Source organism: Acipenser ruthenus, chromosome 9, assembly GCF_902713425.1.
Source record: "Acipenser ruthenus chromosome 9, fAciRut3.2 maternal haplotype, whole genome shotgun sequence".
Lineage (NCBI taxonomy): Eukaryota > Metazoa > Chordata > Actinopteri > Acipenseriformes > Acipenseridae > Acipenser > Acipenser ruthenus.
This window is the reverse complement of record NC_081197.1, coordinates 14635106-14658418: the sequence shown is the minus strand read 5'-3', so window position 1 is coordinate 14658418 and position 23313 is coordinate 14635106. Positions and strand designations below refer to the sequence as shown.

The following is a 23313-nucleotide window of genomic DNA, read 5'->3' as shown; positions in this document are numbered from 1 at the left end:
CAGATCTAAAAATGTAGGAACAAGGTCACCAAGAAAATCAGATACATTTTAACAAGCGTTTGTTTATTGTAAACTTCCAATAGCAACGCCTAGTTTCAAACGGTAATGATATAATAAAACAATTCCATTCACCTATTAACAGGTAGCAAGATTTCAAGCAGTTAAACAAGGTTCACATTAATTAGATCATGTATTAAACTGCAAATGCAACAACGCTGCTATGCAGCAATAAAGTGGAGATACACATTCAAAGACACAGTAAAATTGTCATAATAAAAACAATACCACGGTATAAAAGTACAAATCACACCACACACACACACACACAATGTCTGTGCAGGGGAGGGAACACACAGAGAGAGAGAGAGCGAGAGAGAAACCAGCCACCCGATCCTTGTGGTTGTACATGCATTGAAGTGGTAAAGTACCGGGATTTTTTTTTATGCAATTGTTGCGAGTTGAGGGCTGCCCCTCTTCTGCTGGAAGCCAAGGTATACGCATTTAGCCTTCTAACGGTAGCGCCTCATTTGGAGCAACTACTATCTCTGCAGCAGCGCTCGGGCCGTTCGCACTCATTATTCCACACCGGCAAACCATCATCCCAATACTTATTGTCAGTGTAAAATAAAATTTGAACAGGGCATTCTTGACCCTGTTACAAAGTAAATGAATTGTACATTTTGTGCTGTGGCATTTAAAAAGAATAAACGGTTGTCCAACCAACTTTACAAACGTGTTGTTCTAAGAAGTTATATATAGTTGATCATGATTTCAGTCGTTATGTGAATGAATAGGCTGCTAATTGTTCCAAACGAATAATGATTTTATTAACATTCATTTAGTATGACAGTAAATGGTGTAATCACTCAACTTCCTTATCTCATAAGTATACCACTCTCACATGTGCCTTGGTCTTTTGCTGTTGTGCTTTGGTTTCACTTTGACTCAGTTGAAGCCCATTTGCTTGCCTGAGCATTGCAAGGTTTATGGAAGCACTCTCCCCATTCGCTTCCTTTGTTACAGGACCACACCACCCGATCCTGCTCAGTTTCCTTAGTACACAGCAGAACATGTATGCAGTAGGTTAGAAGTCTTTTCCTTTCCTAGTAACCATGCACACATTCCAGGAATGATCACAATTAACAGGAGTTTAAGACCAATATATATGACCACCTATCCACACCTTTTATTTTGTATCTTGATGACTACTGCCGCAGTATATAAAGCTTAATTTATTTGTATGCAAGATGCTTCCCTCAAGGACCCACTTGAAAACAAGACTGTCCTGGAATGTATGTTTCAATAAGGAAATCACTGAATGACACTGTACTCCTTTTGAAACCACACATATTTATTCAATAACCAGGCTCCCTAAATTAACAATGCTGTACTGTGAACACATGAACACTCAATGTTGCAGCTCAATATTTAAAGATGTTGGCACCTACAGTTTTTTTAAACTAATTTTAGTTACAAAATTAATAAGTAACAACTTTTGTGCCCTTGAAAGTCTGCAAAAAGTGTGTTAAATGTAGAGACCTTCAAGTCATCACGGAGTACAAAACAGGTGAATCAAGGTTGCATGAATGCCTTCAGGTCCCTTCTTTTCACAGTTTGTCAGTATCCATTCCTCCACTCTTCTCAAAACCTACATGGGAAGTTTCCTTCTCTTCAACTTCAACTCTCTGCTCTGATACAGCACTCCCTGAAAAAAAAAAAAAATATTATGCAGCTCTCTTATTGGGCGCAGCAACAGAGTTCCATCCAATCACATAACATTTAAGATGCTAAAATGACAAAATATAAATGGGCACTATTTTACAAAAATATACTGATACAAAAACAATCAAAGGAGAAGCTAGAAATAAAAGCAATTGGCACATTCTTTCACAACTGTTGCTAAAATTCCATATCACAAGAGACTTCTCTGATTGAATCAATTAAATAAGGTTGTCAAGATCAACACTCATCAGGAGACTGACAACATAATGTAGAGCTCCACAGTCATCCAGACCCAGGCTATTCCATCTGTTATCATTCAAGTGAAAGGAGTGGCAACAACAAACAAGAACACGTATTACAAGAAGAATGCAACTTGTTACGTATGGTTTATGAAAATGAAACTAAAAAAAAAAAAAAAAAAAACACTGGAAAGCCCAAAAAGCTAAAATAGTATAATGAGACTTTATTTAAACTGTACTGCCAGGGCTGGATTAAAGGATGTGGGGGCCCTATGCATATTATGGCGAATGGTGTTACTGGCATATTGGTTAATCGGGCCCTGCGTTGGGGACCTATAACAAGCGATATTTTGGGGGCCAACTACACACTCACTCTTCCGCAACAACCAGGGTACTCAAGGTGAGCTTGTTAAATTATTTATGCCTTTATTGCTTTATACCATAAGACAGAAATCACATGCAAGTGACAATTTCAACCCCCTAATTAAAAAGGAATGTTTCTAAAATGTAAAGAGGCATACTGTGCACATTTGAGACAGGACAGGTTTTTAAATTGGCTCTAAAACTGAAATAAATGAATGCGTAAATTGAGCCTGAATCATACATTTTATCCCGTAGACTGATGCCTCTGACATAGTACTAGGGACGGATCTCTAGAGGGCGTGGAGCATTTGGTATTGTACATTCATTAACACAGAGCTGCTTGAGTGAGAGACTCAGAGACCAGGTATGCTGTAATCGAGAATGAATGCCTAACCGTCATAAAAGAAAAAAATGAACCGAAAGCAAGTTTCTGTGCGCCTCTCTTCCTGTGTGTGTGGGCCCGGCCGCCCACATGCAGTTTTTGTAAAATGACCCTGTGACAGGGTAGTGTCGTGGGCCCAGATGTTATTGGCAGGCAAAGAGACTCAGAGGCAAGGAAACTGTAGTTTAAGCGCTTCTGCGCAGTTTAATAAACAAAAGTAAATCAAAAACTGGAACAAAACTCTGCTCACAGAGCAAAAATAAAAGGTCAAACAAAAACAAATCTCACACACAATAAACACTTACAAAATAACTGGCACAAGGGCCAAAACAAAAGTTTAAACAAAACTGTTCAGGCTGGGCAGAGCGTTCACTGAACTTTGTCACACCAAACAAATGTAGTAACACACTGTTCACTCACCCCAAAACACCTTCACCAAACAAAGGAATTTCCCTTTTTTTATAGCATGTGGCTGGAGCCTAATTATCAATTATTCAAATAGCTCCAGCCACATTCTCACAAGTATTTTGGCAGGGATAGGAAATTAACCCCATCCCATCCAACCACCACCAAATCACCACACAATTTTATTATTTACAGACAGGGCCCTGCCCTGTCACAGTCCCAAACAAACGTTGACCTCGCGTGGGCCCCAATTCTGCTGGGGGCCCTACGCTATAGCGTAATTTGCATATAGGTTAATCCTGCCTTGTGTACTGCAAATACATTACAGAGAAATATGATTTCGTAATGAGCTATTTATTATTCCAGCACTTTTAAAACCCTCTCTAAACTCAAGTTTGGACATACATGAAGAAAGAAAGAAGTGTAAGATTGTAATTCACAAAATCTATAAGGACACACACGTTTCAATATAACAACAGTGTGAGAGGGGAGGGATCTGGACTGGCCATCAGGCGCATGCGTGAGCTTGTCGGGGGTTCAGACACCCAGTGTATTCCCACACTTTCAGGCAATGTCTTATTTACAGGAGTCGGCTGTGAAGGAATCGGTTGACGCTCTGTCATTGGGGTGGGACTATACGGGGTGAATGGCTAAATAAAAAGGCACTGTTTTGTATCCTCTCTGGCTCATACAGGAAGTATAGTGGAGTGTGACTTCACAGCAGAATCCTGATACTCTGAAGGGAAACTGGAAACTCTGGAGCAGCGAGTTGGGGAGAGACAGTGCGGGAACTCCAGCGTGTACACGGTGGTGCAAGCAAGCCACGCACCGGTTATTTTCTTTTCACTATCTCAGATAGTTAGCTTAGCGGGACTGAGCCGTCCCACAGTGTATAAGAGGATATTGAGCAGTGCCTGTTTCTCAGAGCTTCCACCGCTAGAGGGAGCAACGAGCCGCGGCTAAAAACCTGCACACTTTGTTTTGTAGTTTTTCCTTAAAGTGTTTTGTTTTCCTTTTTCCTTTTGCCTTTTCCTTTTGGTTTACACACCTGCGTGTGTGATTTATGAAGATGGGGCACGATAGCATTGCTGGTAGAGTGCCACCGAACTGTCACAGAAGCACCTGCCAACTGAGCGAGGAATAATAAACCTGGGTGTCTGTGTTTCATATTTGAACTTTGTGTCTGCCTTGTGTTTTCCCACACCCTTCCACAAACAGATACATGTACTAATGTGTAGCTAACATTTTGCTAAATCACAGCAACAAGAAAACAAACAAACAAAAAAAAAAACTTTCCTTATTACCTCCAATTATTGACAAGGTTTTCAAAGGAGACATTACACACGGTAAGAATGTGGATACTAAAGAAAAAAAAAATAAAACACAACATACCTTCTAGGTAGTTTTCAGTTGTTGTAGCAGAATGGTTCTGTCTTTCCTAAAAAAAAAAAAACAGTTTATCGAATTATACTCAAATGCAATCAGAAAGGTACAGAGGAGGCTTGGAGTCTAAAATAAAAGTTTGGAAACGATGAACATTCAAGAATGACACAATAAGGGAATTTCTAATTAAACAAATAAAATCAATTTACAAAACAACAGTATTCCGTAATGGTATTTGCATTAACTTAATAAAGAATGCTGCACATAATTCATTACTAACAAGTGGACCTTGATAGCAACTATTCACTTAAAGGACAGAGCTGTCAAAGAAATACTGGTAAATCTTGCCTACAAGAAATTACCATCATTTCTTAGGTTTCCTATTTTTCTGTATGAAAAACCAACATATTATGGTAAATGTATATTAAATGACACATTTCTACACTTCCTAAAGACTTGCTTGTTCCTACATTTCTACTCTTCATAAAGGAACTGGAGATTGAAAATAATGTAAGGTTTTATATACATTTTTGACATTATGTAAGGTTTTATATACATTTTTGACATTTAAATGTGCCCTTTAAATGGTAAGAAATGATAGATCATTGAAACTGTTTGTGCTACTATATTAGCAACACACCCTTATTTCTGCCTGTCCTCTGAAACAGAATCTGGTCTTGGCTGTAACTATCTGGTATTCAATGCTGGAGGGGGGTGGATGGCTTTTTATGTGAGACTCAGCCTGTAAACTAAAGGATGTAGAAGGGGGCTCTTATCTGCATTTTTGATTGGGGCAGGAGACATGGAGAGGGTAGTCAGGCAATGCTCATATATATATATATATATATATATATATATATATATATATATATAGTGCAATTGTGATTCGGGGCTCAGACAACATCTGCCGAAGCCAGTTGCAGCTCAGATTAACACCAAATGAGACCTGAGGAAGATGCTCTTCGTGTTTGTATTCAAACTATTTTGTTCTCTGCTGTTTCCACAATAAAGACTTTGTTAATTGTGACAATCTTTGCCAGACTATTTGATTGTAAAGATGACAAACCTTACAATAAGCAAATCATAGGAAAAGCAGAGATTACTAAGCAAAGCCAAATCCTGTAGGAGCTATAAATTGATTCTGGATTCATTAAAGAAAATAAATGGCCCCTTAAGAAAAGTCCATTATTCTGTACTTTCTGTATCGTTTTACATAAGCTCTCAGAAGCCATTGCAAATATGCGAAAGAAGTGCTTGGTACATTTTTGTTTTCACTAATTGCTAACTACAAATCCATAAATGTGAGCACCTTTTAGAAATACGAGACTGTGACAGGAATATAATGAATCTTGGTTGTAAATCTCCCTCCAGACCTGTGAGGGCGCTAAGCAGCGAGGGTAGAGTTCTTTGGACGGGCTGGCCTGACAGTTCTTTCCCCAGGTCGGGAAGTCGGTCAGTCTGGAAGAAGGCGAGACTCTGTTGCAAGAATGTATTGACCCAGAAGGAAAACTATGTAGCAGCCGCAGATTGTAAAGGCAGCTGCATTCGTTTACCAAGGGGTCATGCGTGACAGCATATAAAGGGGACGGAGAATCGTAATCGGTTCCTTTGCTTGGTTTGTGGTTTTTAAACCTAGAAGGACGGTGAGAGACCCCAAAAGGATTGTGACCAGTATCGTGAGTGTTTTTTGTTTGTTTGTTCTGTCTGTTAGAAATTGTCTTGTTTGTGAATCACCAGACAGCTAACTAGATTCCGGAGCTGTCGCCTTGGGCCAGCACAAAGCCAGAACAGCACTTCACCCGTCACGAAATAAAATGCATCACCCACCACGAGCACTACTGCACGCACCCAGGACTGGTGACCATGTTAGTATATTGTGGGATGGATATTTGTGTTTATTATTTGGGACTGTAACCCTGTTGTTATTTACTCCGTGCACTACATATTGTTGTGTATTGCTGGAGATTATTATTTGGTCACCAGACCTGGATACAATCAAAAACTGTTTCAAACTGGATTATAACTCTCTGTATTACCACTACAAAGTGGTGGTAATACAGCTTAGGTTTACTAGGTTTAGGTTGACATCTTATGCACTTTAAGGACCTGCATGTTTTGTTCCACTCATGAACTCTCTTTATTTCTTTTAGTGGTACCACATATTAGGTCTTGAGATAGTGTATACTGTAAGCTGTATAGAAGGTATTGATGCCTACAGGTGTTACTGCATTATCTGCCTACGGTAGGGTTTTAACCTTGAGACCACAGTACAACCAGTGAATGTACCATTGTCACCATACCTCCAATGGATTTTACCAATTCAGTTGGGCTTTTCTACAGCAACAGCACAAAGTTGCCTGCTGTCTTTATAAATCACCTATATATTTCTTAAAGGCAGAAATACCTCCAATGACTTCTTCCATTGCGAATGGATTGCTTCGGATAATTCCCAGTCCAAGGAAACGTCATAATCTTCTGGTAAAAATGAATCTATGAAAACATAATGTAAGACATTCATAAAGTATCTAGCAACATTCAGATTCAAGCTATAAAATATTATTTGGCTAAAAAAAATGGTTGCAGTTCTGAAGAGTTTCAGGATGTATCTATTACCGAATGTAAAGAGTGGTCTAAACTAGACTGCTTTGCTGCTATAAATCCTAACATATGCTTAACACTTGCTAGAACTTGGTTATTCGAACCTATTTATGCTGCTTCTATATATAATCTGTATATTAAGCTGATGTATTGCTACTACAAGTGTGGAGTTTTAGTTGTATGTATTTGTTTTTGCTTTTTAGCCAACTTACTGCTGCAATAACTTGAGATTATGTTTAATAACAATAAACCTGACTTTACTATTCACTATTAGCATGTTAAGTTGTGTCATTACGAAGGTTTATTGTACAATAAGTAATAATTTGAGTATGGGTAACATATATTATGTAAACACTGAATACTGCAGTTAACTTTTTAGCGACTTTTTAACAGCTAATGCTACAGTCAAACCTGGTGAAAACGGTCACTCAAGGCATTATCTTAAAGTGATCTTCATAGATAGGTTTCTAGTGCAGATTCTTAGTTTCTGCAGTACAGCTTACCAACACCAGGGGCTGGGGGTCCAAACAATTCCACAAGTTGTAAAGCCAGCTCCTTGGACAACCTCAAATGAAGGAAAGGGAATCTCCCAGGAGGGATGTAGGCTTCCTGATCTTCACTCTGATCTTGGTCTGAACCACATCTCTCCTGTTTCCCTTCTGTTACTGTATTAAGCTGATCATCATTATCCTTAAACTCCAAAAAGGTTTTAACAGACGCATCTGTAACAGAGGACACAATATCTGGCTGACAGGATAAAGTCTCCTTGTCCGCCTTACTCTCATCAGTTTTCAAAATGTCACTGAACTCATAAAACCAAAGACGCATGTCACCTTGTGCCCATTCAGAAGCTGCAGTCACATTTTCTCTAATGGACTGATGAAGTAATTGTTCTTCAGTTGACCACCATGTGTGGTCCTCCCCCAAGTCTATTAGATTCCCAGTGTCTTGGGTCTCACCAGTCATGGCTGTTCCCTGCGCTCCATATTCAAAGGTAATAGAACTCCATTCAAGCATGTCTTGAAGCAGACTTGAGGGAATGTCTTCAGATACTTGGGATTTGTTTAGTACTTCCTCTTCAGTTTCTTCTTTTATTTGTTTACCACTCTCGCCACATGCTTCCATCTCTCGTGGAAGTTGAAACGTAGGTGCTAGACTGCAAAGCCGTTTCAATCTCTTTGGAGTTAGTGCTCGGATCATATGCTTCTCATATGAATAGGCAATGCTGCACGATGTTTCTGTATCTACATGATCTGAATGCGACAGGCGTGGTTCATGATTCTGCATTTCTGCAGGACTTTGTTCTTCTACATGTAATGATATTGGACACTCTATAACATCTTCTATTTTAGATTTACATGGCATTGGTTTCTTAGCAGGGTCTTTGGTCCTTAATTCATTGGGCTTCCAAGTAGCCAGTGCATGAAACACACCTCCAATGTCCTGCTCTTCTGTTTTTGTTTTTTTTAAGATGTCCTTTTCCTTTGGCTTCACATGGCTGTAGCACCCTCTGACATTTGCTTTAGAAGAAACCTCTTTTGAGGCAATAGTTATTTTCTGTTTTGTAATGCAAGCTTCTTTCATTGCATCATATTGTAGAAATCCATATGCTGCACCAGACAATTCCTTATCAACCCAAATCTGACCTAGCCCACTGCTAACAGTCAAGTTACCACCTGTTGACCCTGCAAGGACTTCTGTTTGTGTGAATTTAGAGATGCTACATTGGCTCCCCAAACTATTTTGACTGTGATCGACTGTTTTCTTGCAAATGCAAACAAGATTCTTTGGTTTTAATTTTCCTGAACTTTGGGTTACAGTCTTCTCAATGTAGTTATCCAATTTTTCAAAGATTTGGCCACCATTTCTTGTAAAAATACTGTCTACAGTACTTTCTTTGGTCTCTACTTTAGACAAAGAACCAATGAGTGTGTCTTTTGAAAAGTACAAAACTTCTGCATTGTTACAGTTTTCCCGTTTGTTGTCACTTCCAGAGCTGTCTTTAGAACCTACGTCTTTGCATATAGGACCCCCAGTTGGTGTACCTTCTTTACCATTGTTCAAACTCTCTTCTTCAGAATTTTCAACCTCAGATTCTGAAGGACTTTGGGTCTTTTCTGTTATCATCTCAGATTCTTTATTCAGGCTTGGTTTGGATCTCCGGTTTCTTTTGCGTTTTCTATTGTGCCTCCCTTTGCTCTTGGATTTCTGCTTCAATTCATCTCTAAAAGTAAGAACAAAGGACTGAATTAAATCACTGACAGTTTACATATACGAGTCAATTCTGTCCAGCGGAGTTTACAACACGGCGTAGAGATACTAGTATCCAATGTCAACAATAGGAACACCTCAGCTACAGCATGGCTGACACACATTTGATTTACTGTGATTTTCCTTAGCTTGGAAATCTCTGCATTTGGTCAGCTACTGGTCAGAAGCAAAGAATACATTAAAAATGATTGTATTAAGTAGCAAAGCCCCTGTAACCTGTTGCACAATTAACAGGTTTTATGGTGTTTCAATAAATAACTTGAGATGGCTCAAAAATAATTTTCACTCTAAATGCTGAGTAGTATTTTGTGAGCCCCTGAAAAATATGTTGAAAAGGAGCAAGTCTACATATATCCCCTGCCCTGGTTCTAAACATACAATTAGAGCCATCTGTTTCCTAAAGTAAATCACCACAACTTATATCCACTACATGTAAAAATGTAAGTGTAACATACAGACAGACACCTTCATATACCCCTTATTAAATTATACTAAAGAATGGCCTAACTGTCTTTAAGATATTCCCTAAATATATGAAAAAATATAAGTGCGACATTTACGGATTGACAGACAGGGCACCAAGATTTGAATAATATAAAATACTTAAATTAGCAAGTTTCATCACAACTGGATAAGCGGTCCTCCAGACCACTAACTATGTACACAAGTATGTGGAACAACACTCTGCAACAAAGAATGACCACTTTTTCAACACTCAGTACCAGGTTTTTTTTTTTTTACATTGACTTTGCTATGTACATTTACAAATAACATTTGAAGTGACCCACATTTCAACATTACCTGTTGAGTTTAGTCCTGTGAGTGGGGATGACAGTAATATGATCACATGGCACAAACTAGAAATAAAATATTAGCCCCTTTTCAGGCATTTTCATTCTAGAAAAATAACAAGTAATGTTTTGCTTCCTCAGATACATACCTCAGTTAATCACAAATATAAGAAAATATTTTTGAATATAGTACATAACAAAAATGATCACCATGTCCTACATCCACTCCATATAACGATGACACTCTGACTGGTTCACCCATACTGTATGTGCCAGATCCATTCTTAAAGAATGCTGTTAAAAGTTGTATCCCAATTAGATATGTGTTTCATTAGAATTAAAAATGACACAGTATATATCTACTAGGACCTCTACTACACCCCCAACAGGGAATAATAATATACAAGATGGTCGGCCCTATTCACAAAACTTTTCTTCACTGACCTGGTACAACATGTTTAGAAATTAATTCACAATGTGATCTACCAAGAACAAGAAATTGTACCACACTTCACATTGTCAATGCCACTCTTAGAAAACAAAACATCTAATAATTTAATAGTAGCATTGACACGACAGGAAAATCTAACGTTCACTAGTTTAGTGAATTATAGCATATCCTGTTGCAGCAGCCAAGATGAATACTGTATTAAAATCTGAATAAAAGTTTGGAATTCACTTAAGCTGAAGGAACACAAAGTCACTTTTTCAGTAACAGTGGCCTGAAATCTGGCTCCAAGCCACAAAGTGGCTGAGTGTCCCCTCAGCTTTATGTACAGCACAAATTACCCCTCCCCCTTGTGTTTAATGAATAGACTGCCACCATTTTGTCTCAACTATCCACGGTAAACTGTTGGAAGCCTGAACTTTGTGGAAACCACAGCTTTTCTATCCTTCAATCCATCTCCAACACCAAACTATAACTAGAAATTTGAGTTTTTGTGAAAAACTAAGTATCCCCAGATGCAAAATCTAAGGGGTACTGTATGTCATATCAGATCAAATGGTTTGAAACGATGAAGTAAAATGGAAATGTGGAAAATAGTCTTATTGTTATCCAGAGGTTAAAAATACTACAGCAGTTTACATTCACTGGACACCACCTGTGTACCAACTATAAAGATCTTATGCCAAAGCACGTGGTCTGCATCATTAAATCAATGCGGCAGTGAAAGGTTTCTTTTTACTGGTAATGGAACTTAAGTATGAAAATAAGAAAATGCATCCATGTACCAAACATTAAGATAACTCGGTGTACAGTCTCTAAGCAGTTGTAACTTCAAAAGTCACACACCTCAATATGGCAGCCTTAATAGGTCAGAGGTGAATTTTTTGGTCAGCAATACATTTAGAATGAAGAGTTTATACCATGAAAATATGAAGCCACGTCTCATATGGTTTCTGAGATAAAATGCGTTAACGGCGGGATTACAAACTCATACAAGCTCCCCTGATGCAGATGTTTAATAATGTCATGAAAAATAAAATAAAAATACAAACCTTTAAAATACTAATACTTAGGCAGGGACATCACCAAGGCAAGTATCCGAGTACAATTCAGAATCTTGGGCTGGCATGCATTTAGGTTTGTTTTTCTTGAGGCCTAAGCAGCCATTGGGTTGTTCATTTAATCACATAATAAAACATATAATTAAATAAAAACTAGAGGCTCTTTAAAGAAACAAAAAGCTAAAATCATGTTACTTCTGGGTAAGATGATCAGCGTCAGTTAGCATAGGGTGTCTTCAGCAAGGCATTTCATACGCAGCTCCATAAACAATAAAAATACATAAATGATACTGAATTTAAAAAAAAAAAATCACCACAAACAAAGTAAGTTTGCTTAAAACAGTGACTCTTACCTCCTGAAGAAAGGAAAAGTATATCCCAAAATATGCAATTTTGGAAGATGGGAAAAAGATTATTATTGCACAGCAGTTTCACCCACTCCAGGTTTAACTATGATCTTGATTAACCAGTGTATAGGCAACAAGCTCTGGTGTATCTTATTAAACTCATTGTAAAATGAGGACTGGATTAAACTGCTATGCAATGGGAGTCTTAGTGCCACCCCTGCATCAATAGGTTTTCTACATCTTGTGTCTTTATGCACTGAACAAATGGATACAGGTTACACTGAAATAATGGCAATGTAAAAAATAAATAAATAATATTTACAGTTATTCCAATTGGAAATTAAAAAACTGGGCAGTTAAAGACAATCATTTCATTGGTTAAGTTATAACCACTGCATTGGAGTGAGGCCAAACTTGCCTGTTGAAACACATGAATTTGTATTTGTGGAAGGATGCCAGATTTAGTCTTTTTTTTCTGTGCAAGTGTGCATAACACATAGGCGCATGCAGGAAACAAACATGTCACAATCTTTATCTTACACAAAATATATCATAGGACCGCCAATTGTCTTGACCCACTGATCCCAGAAGTTATCTTTAATACATCTTCAGAGTTTAAACAGTGTAGTTACTGTAGCTTGCTGTGGGCAATGTCTAGTGATGAATGCATGTAGTCCAAATTGTTCAAAAATACATTATATAAAAAATAAAAATAATAAAACCATAATACACATTACAACTTAAAATTGAAACTGATTTAATTTAGTTTGCATTACAAAAAAAAAGTTTAAAATTCAACATTTCCTAAAAATAATGTAATTATATACAAAATTAATAAATGTTATGTGTAAAATTAGTTTCTACATTAAATCTGAATGTGTGCAGTCTCCAGCATGTATTTTACATCATACCACCATCTGTTTCTCAGCCTAGAATATTTGGTTATTTTATTCCATGTGGTCTGCCTAAAAGTATCTTTTAAATCAATTTCCTACGTCTCAGTAGCTTCAATACCACCATCACTGTTCCCCTGATCAGGTGAACTTTTGTGTTTTAAAGTATTTTTTAGTCCTTCATACATTTCTAATTTAGGTGACAGATATTTAAACACTAGAACACAGTCTGAAAGTGTGTTTTTAGTGTTATGGTAGCTGTTTTCAAAAAAGGAAAAGTTCACCTGGATATGAAAAAGGGGAGCTGTGATCATGGTACTTAAACATATGGAATACAAGTGTAGGTCAGGGTGAACATGCATACCTTCAGTCTGAATATGCCCCGGGAGTAGAGCACAGCAGGATGTCAGAAATGATCAAAGTTATGAAGAAAGATTTACGATATTAAACTTAGGTGTTGGTTTGATCATCTTATACCAAGCTGGACTGTTTTGTTTCACAGCACGAGGGAATTCCCTGGATTGCATCAACCACCTATCTGTTTCCTAGCTGTGGCTTATCCCGAAAGGGCATAGGTTGATCAAATCAAACCCTTATTCTCTTTTAAAATCATGCAGAGAATAAAAAGTGGATCAAGACAAAATGTTCACACATCTAGCATGTTAAAAAACAAAGCAAAGAATAAAATACTAGGAGCAAATATTGTGTACTAAATTATTTCATGCAAAAAGGTAATAAATGCATAATTACATTTTAGTTTGGCTACAACTGAATCAATGAGCCTAATGATATAAGCAGAAAGCAGGAACCTGGACAAAATCAACGATAATTGAACCTGAAGGCTTTATGTTTATGTACTGTTCACTTTCAGCAGTTTGGAATATCTTCCAACAGTAAGATCATTGAAAGCCTAAAAACATACAGATAGGTAAATAGCTGTTTTGAGGTAAGAAAAAAACATCCTTAAAGTACATAAATAATAAAGTCACCAGGACTATTGCAGTTATAAATATTCAATTTAAAATAGCTGGCCAGTTAGGCACCAAGTTATATCAACACTATAAAACTATATTTAAAAAAAAAAAAAAAATACTATATATAAATAAATTAAAAAAAAAAGATCTTTATAAAATGTGTATTTATACAAATACACACGGGACGCTCTTACCTGCACAAATACTAATTTTAAAATCAATACAACGTTACAAAACATAACTTTTTCCACCAAAGTAATAAATGTTCACCTCTCACAATTTGATTAGTACTGCATAAAAACTGGCATATTAATTACATAAGAAACAAAGGTCATAAAAAAACAACTTGGTTGTAGCCTTGGACTACTGTGGTTTTATATGTATACAATGCTGTTTAACCAGTTTGTAATCACGACACTAACTACATATAAAACATAAAAAAACAAAAACAAAACAGCAAGTAACTAACTATGCTTTAACCCTTTATCATCAATATTCTGATGGACAATATCCTAAATAGATAGATAACGGATCTGTGATTTATTGCATGGATGGAAAAGGGTTAAAATAGCTTTTTTAAGATTTCTCAGTGTCTGCTTTTCCACCCCACCTCTGTTTGTGTCGTGATGGGGGCCTTGGCGAATTTTTAAAGGAGGGTTCCTGTGAATTCAAAACAATATCTATAGACATCGGGTGTTCAAATCGCTCCAACATCTGAGCGATCTTCTCCTGTGGGACTCCATGCTTGTTCCTCCTGAAAAAATAAAAAGTACAACAGCATGACACCTAATGTCTTCATTACTGTTTTGACACAGAATTTGTAAATATTGTTTAGAAAGGTGTGTGTGTGTAAGGGGTGTGTGTGTATAGAGTCCCAAATACTTCTGTATTTATGTTGTACTTGTGCACCTTTACTATTACTTCAAAAGTTTATGTAATGTCATTTATTATATATATATATATATATATATATATATATATATATATATATATATATATATATATATATATATATATAAATAAAACTGCAGTATACAAAATTGAAGGCATATGAAAGAAAGTTTTTTAAAAGATGTACGTAAAAATTTAAAATATTTTATTTTCAGGACGTTTCAGGCAAAAGCCCTTCAGCTGTTTAAAAAGAAAAAAATATTTAAACTTTTTGTGTACATCTTTTAAAAAACTTTCTTTCATTATATATATATATATATATATATATATATATATATATATATATATATATATACACACACACACACACACACACATGGATTAAGGCTATATTTACAACCTGAGCCATTCTAAAAATAAAAAAGGCATAATACCACAGTAGTAACGTCAAAGTAATAATTCCTCTAGAGAATATACCTGGATTTTGAACATTCAACTCCGAGACCATCACTTTCTACACAAAATGTCTCGTTTTCAATCACTCGACAAAACCCACAGTATAGAAAAGTTCATCAATGATCAACAAAATGAGAATACGTTTAAAAAAAAAAAGGATGTAAAGCTGGTACATTCGTTTCTCAGAGAAACTAAACGGATAACGACATAGAACATCTGTACAGCATTGAAAAACACTATTGATAAATAAATAAATAAATAAAACCTGAACTGTACTGCTGAACCTCGTCTTCTTTAATATTAGCATCACAAGGGTATCCATGTATTATAAAAAAATAATAGACAGGCCTCTTCAGTGAGTCACAGGAAAACAATTCCATCTCGAGTTTCTGTGACAATTTATAAATTACTCGTCTCATAATTTATGACGTCACAGAAACCCTGGATTAAATTATTTTCCTGTAACTCACTGAAGCCCATCTATTTATACACACATACACACACAATATTACGGCTGCAATTAAATTACACAAAACTCTGTTGTTATTTAATATAAAATTATCAGTCCTTAAGATTCTTACTTCTCCAGCTCCACAGGATCAAACTTCCAGCTGGTATCAGGTTCATGGAACTCAACTCTGTAACCTCTTTCCAATGCCTACATAACAGAACATACACCTCTATATAAAAACAGCTTGGAAACAACCACAGCAGTTAATACATTATTGTAGTTTCACTTTTACAACTGTGGCATCAACATGGTGATTTAACCTATACCGATGTGGTGATCAAACACATAATGTATTCCTCTTCTATGACATTAATCACTTATTAATCAGGCTTGGTGGTCCGGTGGTTAAAGAAACCCTGGCTCAGCCACTGATTCACTGTGTGTGACTCTGAGCAAGTCACTTAACATTGTGATCCATCCTTCGGATGAGACGTAAAACCGAGGTCCTATAGTAAGTAGGGCTGTGTTCGAAGGTTCGAAGGTTCGTTTGCTAGCCAGGAATTCGAAGACTGTTTTAAACCTTCGAAGGTACGTCAGGCACCATTCACGCACTATGTTGTTTTTTTTGTTTTTTTCACCCCTCTTAACAGAAATCGTTTGAAAATGTGTGAATACTATCAGTCAAGGGTAGCAGTGTGGAGGAGTGGTTAGGGCTCTGGACTCTTGACCGGAGTGTTGTGGGTTCAATCCCAGGTGGGGGACACTGCTGCTGTACCCTTGAGCAAGGTACTTTACCTAGATTGCTCCAGTAAAAACCCAACTGTATAAATGGGTAATTGTATGTAAAAATAATGTGATATCTTGTAACAATTGTAAGTCGCCCTGGATAAGGGTGTCTGCTAAGAAATAAATAATAATAATAATAATAATAATAATAATAATAATAATAATAATAATTAAACGTCACTCACATCTAAAATGCGATCTTTTGATTTGTATAATGCATATTTACTTAAAAAAAGTTGTTGTATTAAAATCCACTACCAAATCGTTATACATAGCAACTCTATATGGCGCCGCTGCCGTGTATGGAGCAGAGTATAGTATCCAAAGCACTGAGGGGGTACCTATAGCGGTCGTAGTGCTTCAGTAAAATATGTACTGAATACCTAGTGTACAAGACAGTGTAAGAGAAGTGCTATGGTAGAATATGTTTGAAACATGCAAAATATACGCTAACACTAATAATTTCAATTTAAAACACTGACCACTGTAGAGATATACAGTCACGTTCACAGGCTTGCATTTTAAAAATGCAGGAAATGTCAATTTTCTAACGGGGTGTAGCAATGATTACAAAACAGTTAGTTAAAACTGAAACCTCCCTTCATCTCGCCTTGTCATGCCGAACTTTGCATTACTTTGAGGATTTTGTCTGTGTGATTACGCTTCTGGCAGGGTAGAACAGAGCCCTGCACACAATTAGTGGGGCAGGGCAATGCCCTGCTTGTTAATACGTGTATAATGGATTGTGTTTATTCATGTAAAAAGTAAGGGTTTGTGTTGGTTTAATGAAGACCGATGTATTTAAAAAGGAACGGTTATTGTTGCATTGGTTCATGGAGATTTAAAACAAGTGTTTTGATACTGTCTAAAAAGCAGATTTAGTTTATAATATAATATATAAGTTTACATTTAAACCAGAGCGATGAAAACATTAATAGCGTATTGCATCTCTGAAGTAAGTGTAAAGTAATTTTACAAAAATGTGGAGATGTATACCGGGTTGCGACCCCCCCCCCCCCCCAAAAGAAAAAATAAGACAATGATTCGCAAACACTACAAGGAACACGAGAGAAAAGAGGCAGCGCACTTTTTGGCTTTCACAATTTGACTGGCTGCACTAAGTCTACACCTTCAGAAAATAAGATGTACTGCCAGAGGCAGGAGTGAATTTGAAAGCACAAGAAAAATCAAGTAATCATAACTGTGCAAAACTGATAAAGGCAAAGACTGCCAAACAAGGCACATCACAAGTGTAACAATTACTACACACGATAAACACTTCAATGATTTCAAAGCTAAAAGTGCTTTTTAGAACAGCTCACGCCCTTGCGAAGCATGCACGACTTGGATGAGGCAAAAGGATTAAATGTAGGGTAAACCTATAGCAATTCTAAACCGGCACAGGAGTGTTTACATGCTATTGCGAGGACCCAGCGTTCAGCCCATTTAACCAGAATGGCAACGGCGAAATATTTGTGGGTTATCTCGGACGGTTCTACAGATAGTTCCATTACTGAAGCAGTGATATGCTACGTGAACTGTGCTGTCAACGGTGTTGTCCACACAGACTTTATTGGGGTTTGGAATATGGGGAAGGCAGATGCAGAAACCCAATCAATGTATCTGGGAATGAGCGTTAATGTTTATTGTATCTTTTTTTTTTTTTAAATACAATAAAAAACAATCTCAATTTATAAGTGTTAATTTTTTTAGGAAAATAGAATGTAAGCCTAATATTTCAGGGTCCCCAACAGCTGTTGTTGATTCCAACTGAGGAACTTCACATGAGGACTAGTAAGTTTACATAAGGGGTAACACTTTATTTTAAGGGCCGTTTTTTTGTTTATTAACTGTTAACAAACAGCTAATAAACATGTTAATATACATTATTTATTTTCTGTTAACTATTAGTTAATAATATATAATAGGCCAGGTAAAACTATTAACACCAGAGCCCTATGGATGATCAATACCTAGTCAATCATATGCTTGAAATCGGTTCAAATTGTTACTGTAGTAATGTTTAGCAAATTAAACCAGGTTTTTATTAACCCTAACCCTAACATTTAGCTAAAAATTAACAATGTTTGTTAAAAGTTAATAAACTAAAAAAACGGCCCTTTAAAGTAAAGCGTGACCACATAAGGACTAGCAAGTTCCAAAAGGTACTAGTACTACTTGGACTAGTACCACAAATGTGTTAGTTTCTAGCCCTGCAATAACACTTAAATACATTATATATATGTATATGTATATATGTATATATATTACATTATATTATGTCTAATGACTGTTTGGAATTGCCAGAAACCTCAATTGATCGTCAGAAAGAAGTGAAACAAACAAACGTTCTGGCTATTGCCATCCTGTCTGTGAACCAAGGTCGTTTTTGTTGAAGCTCACCAATTCCACATATGGTTTCATTTCCCAAGCCTGTGTGTTAGTGTTGTCAATTATTACAGGAGACTTGCCTTGATCCATAGCTTCTCCAGCTGCAATGAGAAAGCAAAATTCCAGATGATGCAACAACTTTGTACCAGTTTTATAAACATGCCTGAAAATGTGACAGTATGAATTTTCTTATTTTAATAAAATAGTTAAATACTCATATGTAGCTGGTCAATCTTGCTAAAACCAACCATTAAACATTCTATACAAGATGACTGCAAAAGCAAGTTCAGTTTGCGGAAAGCACAATATTATACACCTGCCCTGAATTCCTCTAGCAACATTTTTGTGAAAACTAAACCTAGATTTGGTAAGAGTATTCATTTTACAAGAAACTCCTATCATGTCAATATTTTTAAGTTGCTTGTAAGTTGACAACCTTCTTAAATGATTTGCACCTTTAAATACAGCAGATGAAGTAGTACATCAACAAAGCAGTTTGTTTAACTTACCTTTCTTTTTATTCCATTCATGAGCATCTCCAAGCAGGGAAGGGTCATAGGAGTATCCCTCTTCTTGGCTGAAATAATCATCAGTGCTTAACACAACAGCATCTGGACTAGAGGAAAGAAGTTCTCTGTAGATACAACAAAAGAACCGTTGTTAATATAAAAGCAATGATTGGCTAGTTGAGGGTCTGCTGTACAAATACAGTAAAGTACCAGACACTTTTTAGTACAGTTAACCCTCTACAAAAGACCACCTCTGGGGGTAGCTCACAACATTTGCAATTCCTGCTCTGTGAAAAAATGTTATCAATCACAAATGAGATATCAACCAATCACTGTTCATAATGTGACAAAATTGTTTTGTGTATAGATGTCACCTATTCTAAAGTTATTATTTTGTTGTTGTATGTTTAATAGTAGTTCCTGAGTACACTCTTACTTTTTTGTAAAGTAAATACATTTTGTGTATTGTGCAGTCCAAACTGCACGAAATGACAACTCATACAATAAGAGATGCATTACCTTCTACAAACAACACCTCAAAGCCATTCCAGAACCTTTCATGAGCACCACCTTCAATCACTAAATATTTCGACCGGTTTTCACTTTTGACAGCAACACTAATAAACAGTAGTCTACTCACTTCGCTAGTGTGGACTTTCCCGATCCTGGCACTCCCCTCAGAAGTATTAGAACTGGTTGGGAGTTCACCTGCTCTTCCTCATATGGTAGCCTTTGCTGGTGTTGTTCATATGGGAAACCATTACCATCTCTGGGTTCAAAGGGTTGGGGCCAAGGTCCTTCTCCATAGTCACAGAAGTCACTGTCATTTCTGTTGTGGTGATCTTCATAGCCATCAGGTGAATAGGCACCATCGCTGCAACCCTGCATGACTCCATAACACGCACCTTGACCGTCATAATGGGAGTAATAAGAATTATCATACATCTGTGATCCGTCCCAATTACAATCATAGTTGTTGTTAAAGAACGGCTGGCCATCTTGAGGATAAAAATGATCCTGTGGTGGTGCATTAAAAGGTGGGGTGTTAAATCTTGGGTATGGGGGACCCCGAGGCACAATGAAAGATTGGTGTGGCTGCCACTGATGCCCATAAAAGGGCTCGGAATTGTTCCAATTTGGATACTCTACATGATCATTATAATTTGGTCTACGCCTCCCGTTATGCCATCTATTTGTCCTTTTATTCTGGTGTGGTTCAGCACCATAGTACGCTTTTGGTGTATTTCTGCTGTAAGAGTTAGGCCTGCCTTCTACCCTCCCCTGTGTGTTATTTCGGCCATTTGTCTTCGTTGGCCTGGTCTGTGAACTTTCCCCTCCTGACTCTCCAGTGTCACTGGGCTCAATCTGTTCAAGTTCTTTGTAAAACTGGCTCAACTTGTCTTCAATCTCTTTCTCTTCACCTTCACAGGCAGGTTTGCAGCTAGGTCCTATAAAGGAGGTGCTTTTGATCGCCCATTCACCCAATGAGATGCTGCTGACAGAATCGTGTTTGACAGATTCTGGTTCATCGCTACTCATTGCTGTCTGTGTAGATTCACGTGTCACGCAAACCTCAGATACTGGATCAATTAAGTTACCATTGTTCTGTTTCTTTTCAGATGCGTCACATTTGATATCTGTTTCAACACGTTCATGTATTTCATTGCAAGTATTTGTATTAGAGGTCTCTTCTGGCTTTTCAACACACTCATCTACAATGGGTAATGAGTCCACTGAATCACATTTCTCTTTGAAGGGTTCTGATGTAGGCAAGCTGTCACTTTTCCCCTCAAAAGGCCTGCAGATCAGTTCACCAGCAGTCTCTTCTGTGGATTTCAGTTTTTTAAAGCATGGTTCTATTATGTTCACATCTTCATCTGAAGGGACTGTCTTGCTGTCAGAATTAGGCATCTGTTTAGCAGAAAAACAAAAAAAGTTAAAACATCAGAACAGTAGTACCCATAGACTGGTACTTTCAATACCGTGTCTAAGATGGACCATATTATGCAACTCAAGGCCTTTCTTTTTTAATTTTTTATTAATTTAAGTAGTCAAGTTATTTAGTATCACGCAATGACTCTTTTAATGTCATTCACAGCTTATTTTCACATTTAAATGTCCGGGTAAGAATACAATGGGATTTGGCCACTGATAATTCCATTTTTGTTATTGTCACATCCTGGGTTTATAGCACATTTATCAGTCTTTTTGATTTCCTCTCTGCACAATATTTAAAAAGCATGATTTGAAGGTATACATGCAAGTTGTTTTTACATAATTTAAATGTTCGACATATAAAGTACAGTAAAGCATACAGAACATTGTAATGTGCATATATGTATGTATGTGTGTGTGTGTGTATGTGTATATATATATGTGTTATAGCTATGAGGACACCGAGCTTGAAACCTATGTTTGACCTAGGTCGAATGTCAGCTCTGGTTACGACGCTGGCAGCAGTGTATTAGGCTGTATATCGAAAAGAAATGTTAGTAATGATCACTGTTGCAACTAATGCAATAGAGTGCATACTTTGAGTTTCACTGTAGAACAGGCATATTGTTTACAATTTGTTTAAATGACCATTAAAAAAATACAATATTAAAGTAAACATATTCTGTCATTTCCCCACAGCTGTTACAAACTACACGTTTTTTTATTATTATTCAAAAATTCAGTTAAAAAGGACAAATTACTGTAAAATTAACCACACAATGTAGTCTATTTCTAGTAGTAATATAATCAATATTATGTCGTTTATAGATTCGATAGATCACAAGATCACACAGAATAACTCTACATTTCAAAAGTATCCAATCCAATACAGCGCGTTCCAGCAATTTCTAGATTAGCACACCAGTCAAGGCAGCTTTCAGAAGTGCCGACACAAATATTGTGACGTATTTATAACGATATTCACACGAACCTATTATTACAAAAATGACTAGGCCACACACAATTTGTCTTCTAAATTACAGCATCACCCAAATACAAATTACAAGCGGGTTAAAATAAAACCATTTTATATGTCATATGTAGTACGTTTGTAAAGCATTACGACGTACTCGTTCCAGTGTAAGTTACCACTGAATCCTGGCCTAACTTTCGCTTTTACTATTTCGGGTCTGTCGATATGTACTGTTTGCATGTGATATATTTTCATAAATGACGCCATCGACAGCATTCAATACCTACCTTATTTTTCACGAAGAAAGGCGGACACCCTTGCACATGATTTATAATTCAGTCCCAGTTTACTCTGCAGCCATCTTCCATAACAAAAACATCCCGGAAACGTCCTAGCGTATGTCCTAGCTATTACAGGGAGTCTGGGTGTTGTAGTTTTCTATGTTAAAGGTGACGTTTCAATAGCAGGTTTCATTGTCAGCAACTTTTCTTTACTGTCACTTAGGTGCTTTTTTTTTGTTCAGCATCGTTTTTTGTCTTATAGGGTATATAATTATGTGTTTTTCCTTATCACGTGATTACAATGACGTACATTCTAAACAGCATATGACATATAAAATAGGAGTATTCCTTTTTGACACATGTACGTTAAAAGTTAATTATTTATCCAATTGGGATGTAACATCATTTTTCAAAAGGTTTTACGAGTAACAAAATCCTCAACTTAAATTATATGTATATTATTATCCTTAATCAAACTTAGTTTCAACATTCTTTACCATAAGTTAATGAGAATCTCGGAATATGGGGATAAACAGTACAGAAATATGTCAGTTCATCCATACGTATGTCAGGGTGTCTACACGTGATAGTGGGTCATGGCATGGTGTTCTACTATTGTATTGTGGTATATTAATAGGATCGTAAAGGAACCAGGGACCTTGTGTAGTTAGAATTATCTGATGCAGAAAATTCTATTGAGGTACTACACACAGAACCAATTGATATATATATTGTGTACAGACCTATCATATTATATGCAAAT

The 23313-nt window shown here is 36.7% G+C and overlaps 1 protein-coding gene across 2 annotated transcripts; it reads right to left on the bottom strand.

The window, feature by feature from the left end:
- Positions 1 to 47: 47 nt before the first annotated feature.
- On the bottom strand, positions 48 to 22828 carry LOC117405992 (NEDD4-binding protein 2-like 2). Of its 2 annotated transcripts, none has more exons than XM_059030479.1 (10): positions 22557 to 22828; positions 20002 to 21272; positions 19362 to 19486; positions 18865 to 18953; positions 15806 to 15882; positions 14488 to 14631; positions 7596 to 9316; positions 6899 to 6984; positions 4504 to 4549; positions 48 to 1705 (listed from the first exon to the last, which is right to left on the bottom strand). In XM_059030479.1, exons 2-10 carry the CDS (start codon positions 21270 to 21272, stop codon positions 1608 to 1610), a joined length of 3657 nt encoding a protein of 1218 aa, XP_058886462.1. In that variant the 5' UTR covers positions 22557 to 22828; the 3' UTR covers positions 48 to 1607. The 2 variants fall into 2 exon arrangements, with proteins under 2 accessions (XP_058886462.1, XP_058886463.1); XM_059030480.1 differs by having other exon boundaries at positions 58 to 1705; positions 9147 to 9316; positions 22557 to 22814.
- Positions 22829 to 23313: the final 485 nt, after the last annotated feature.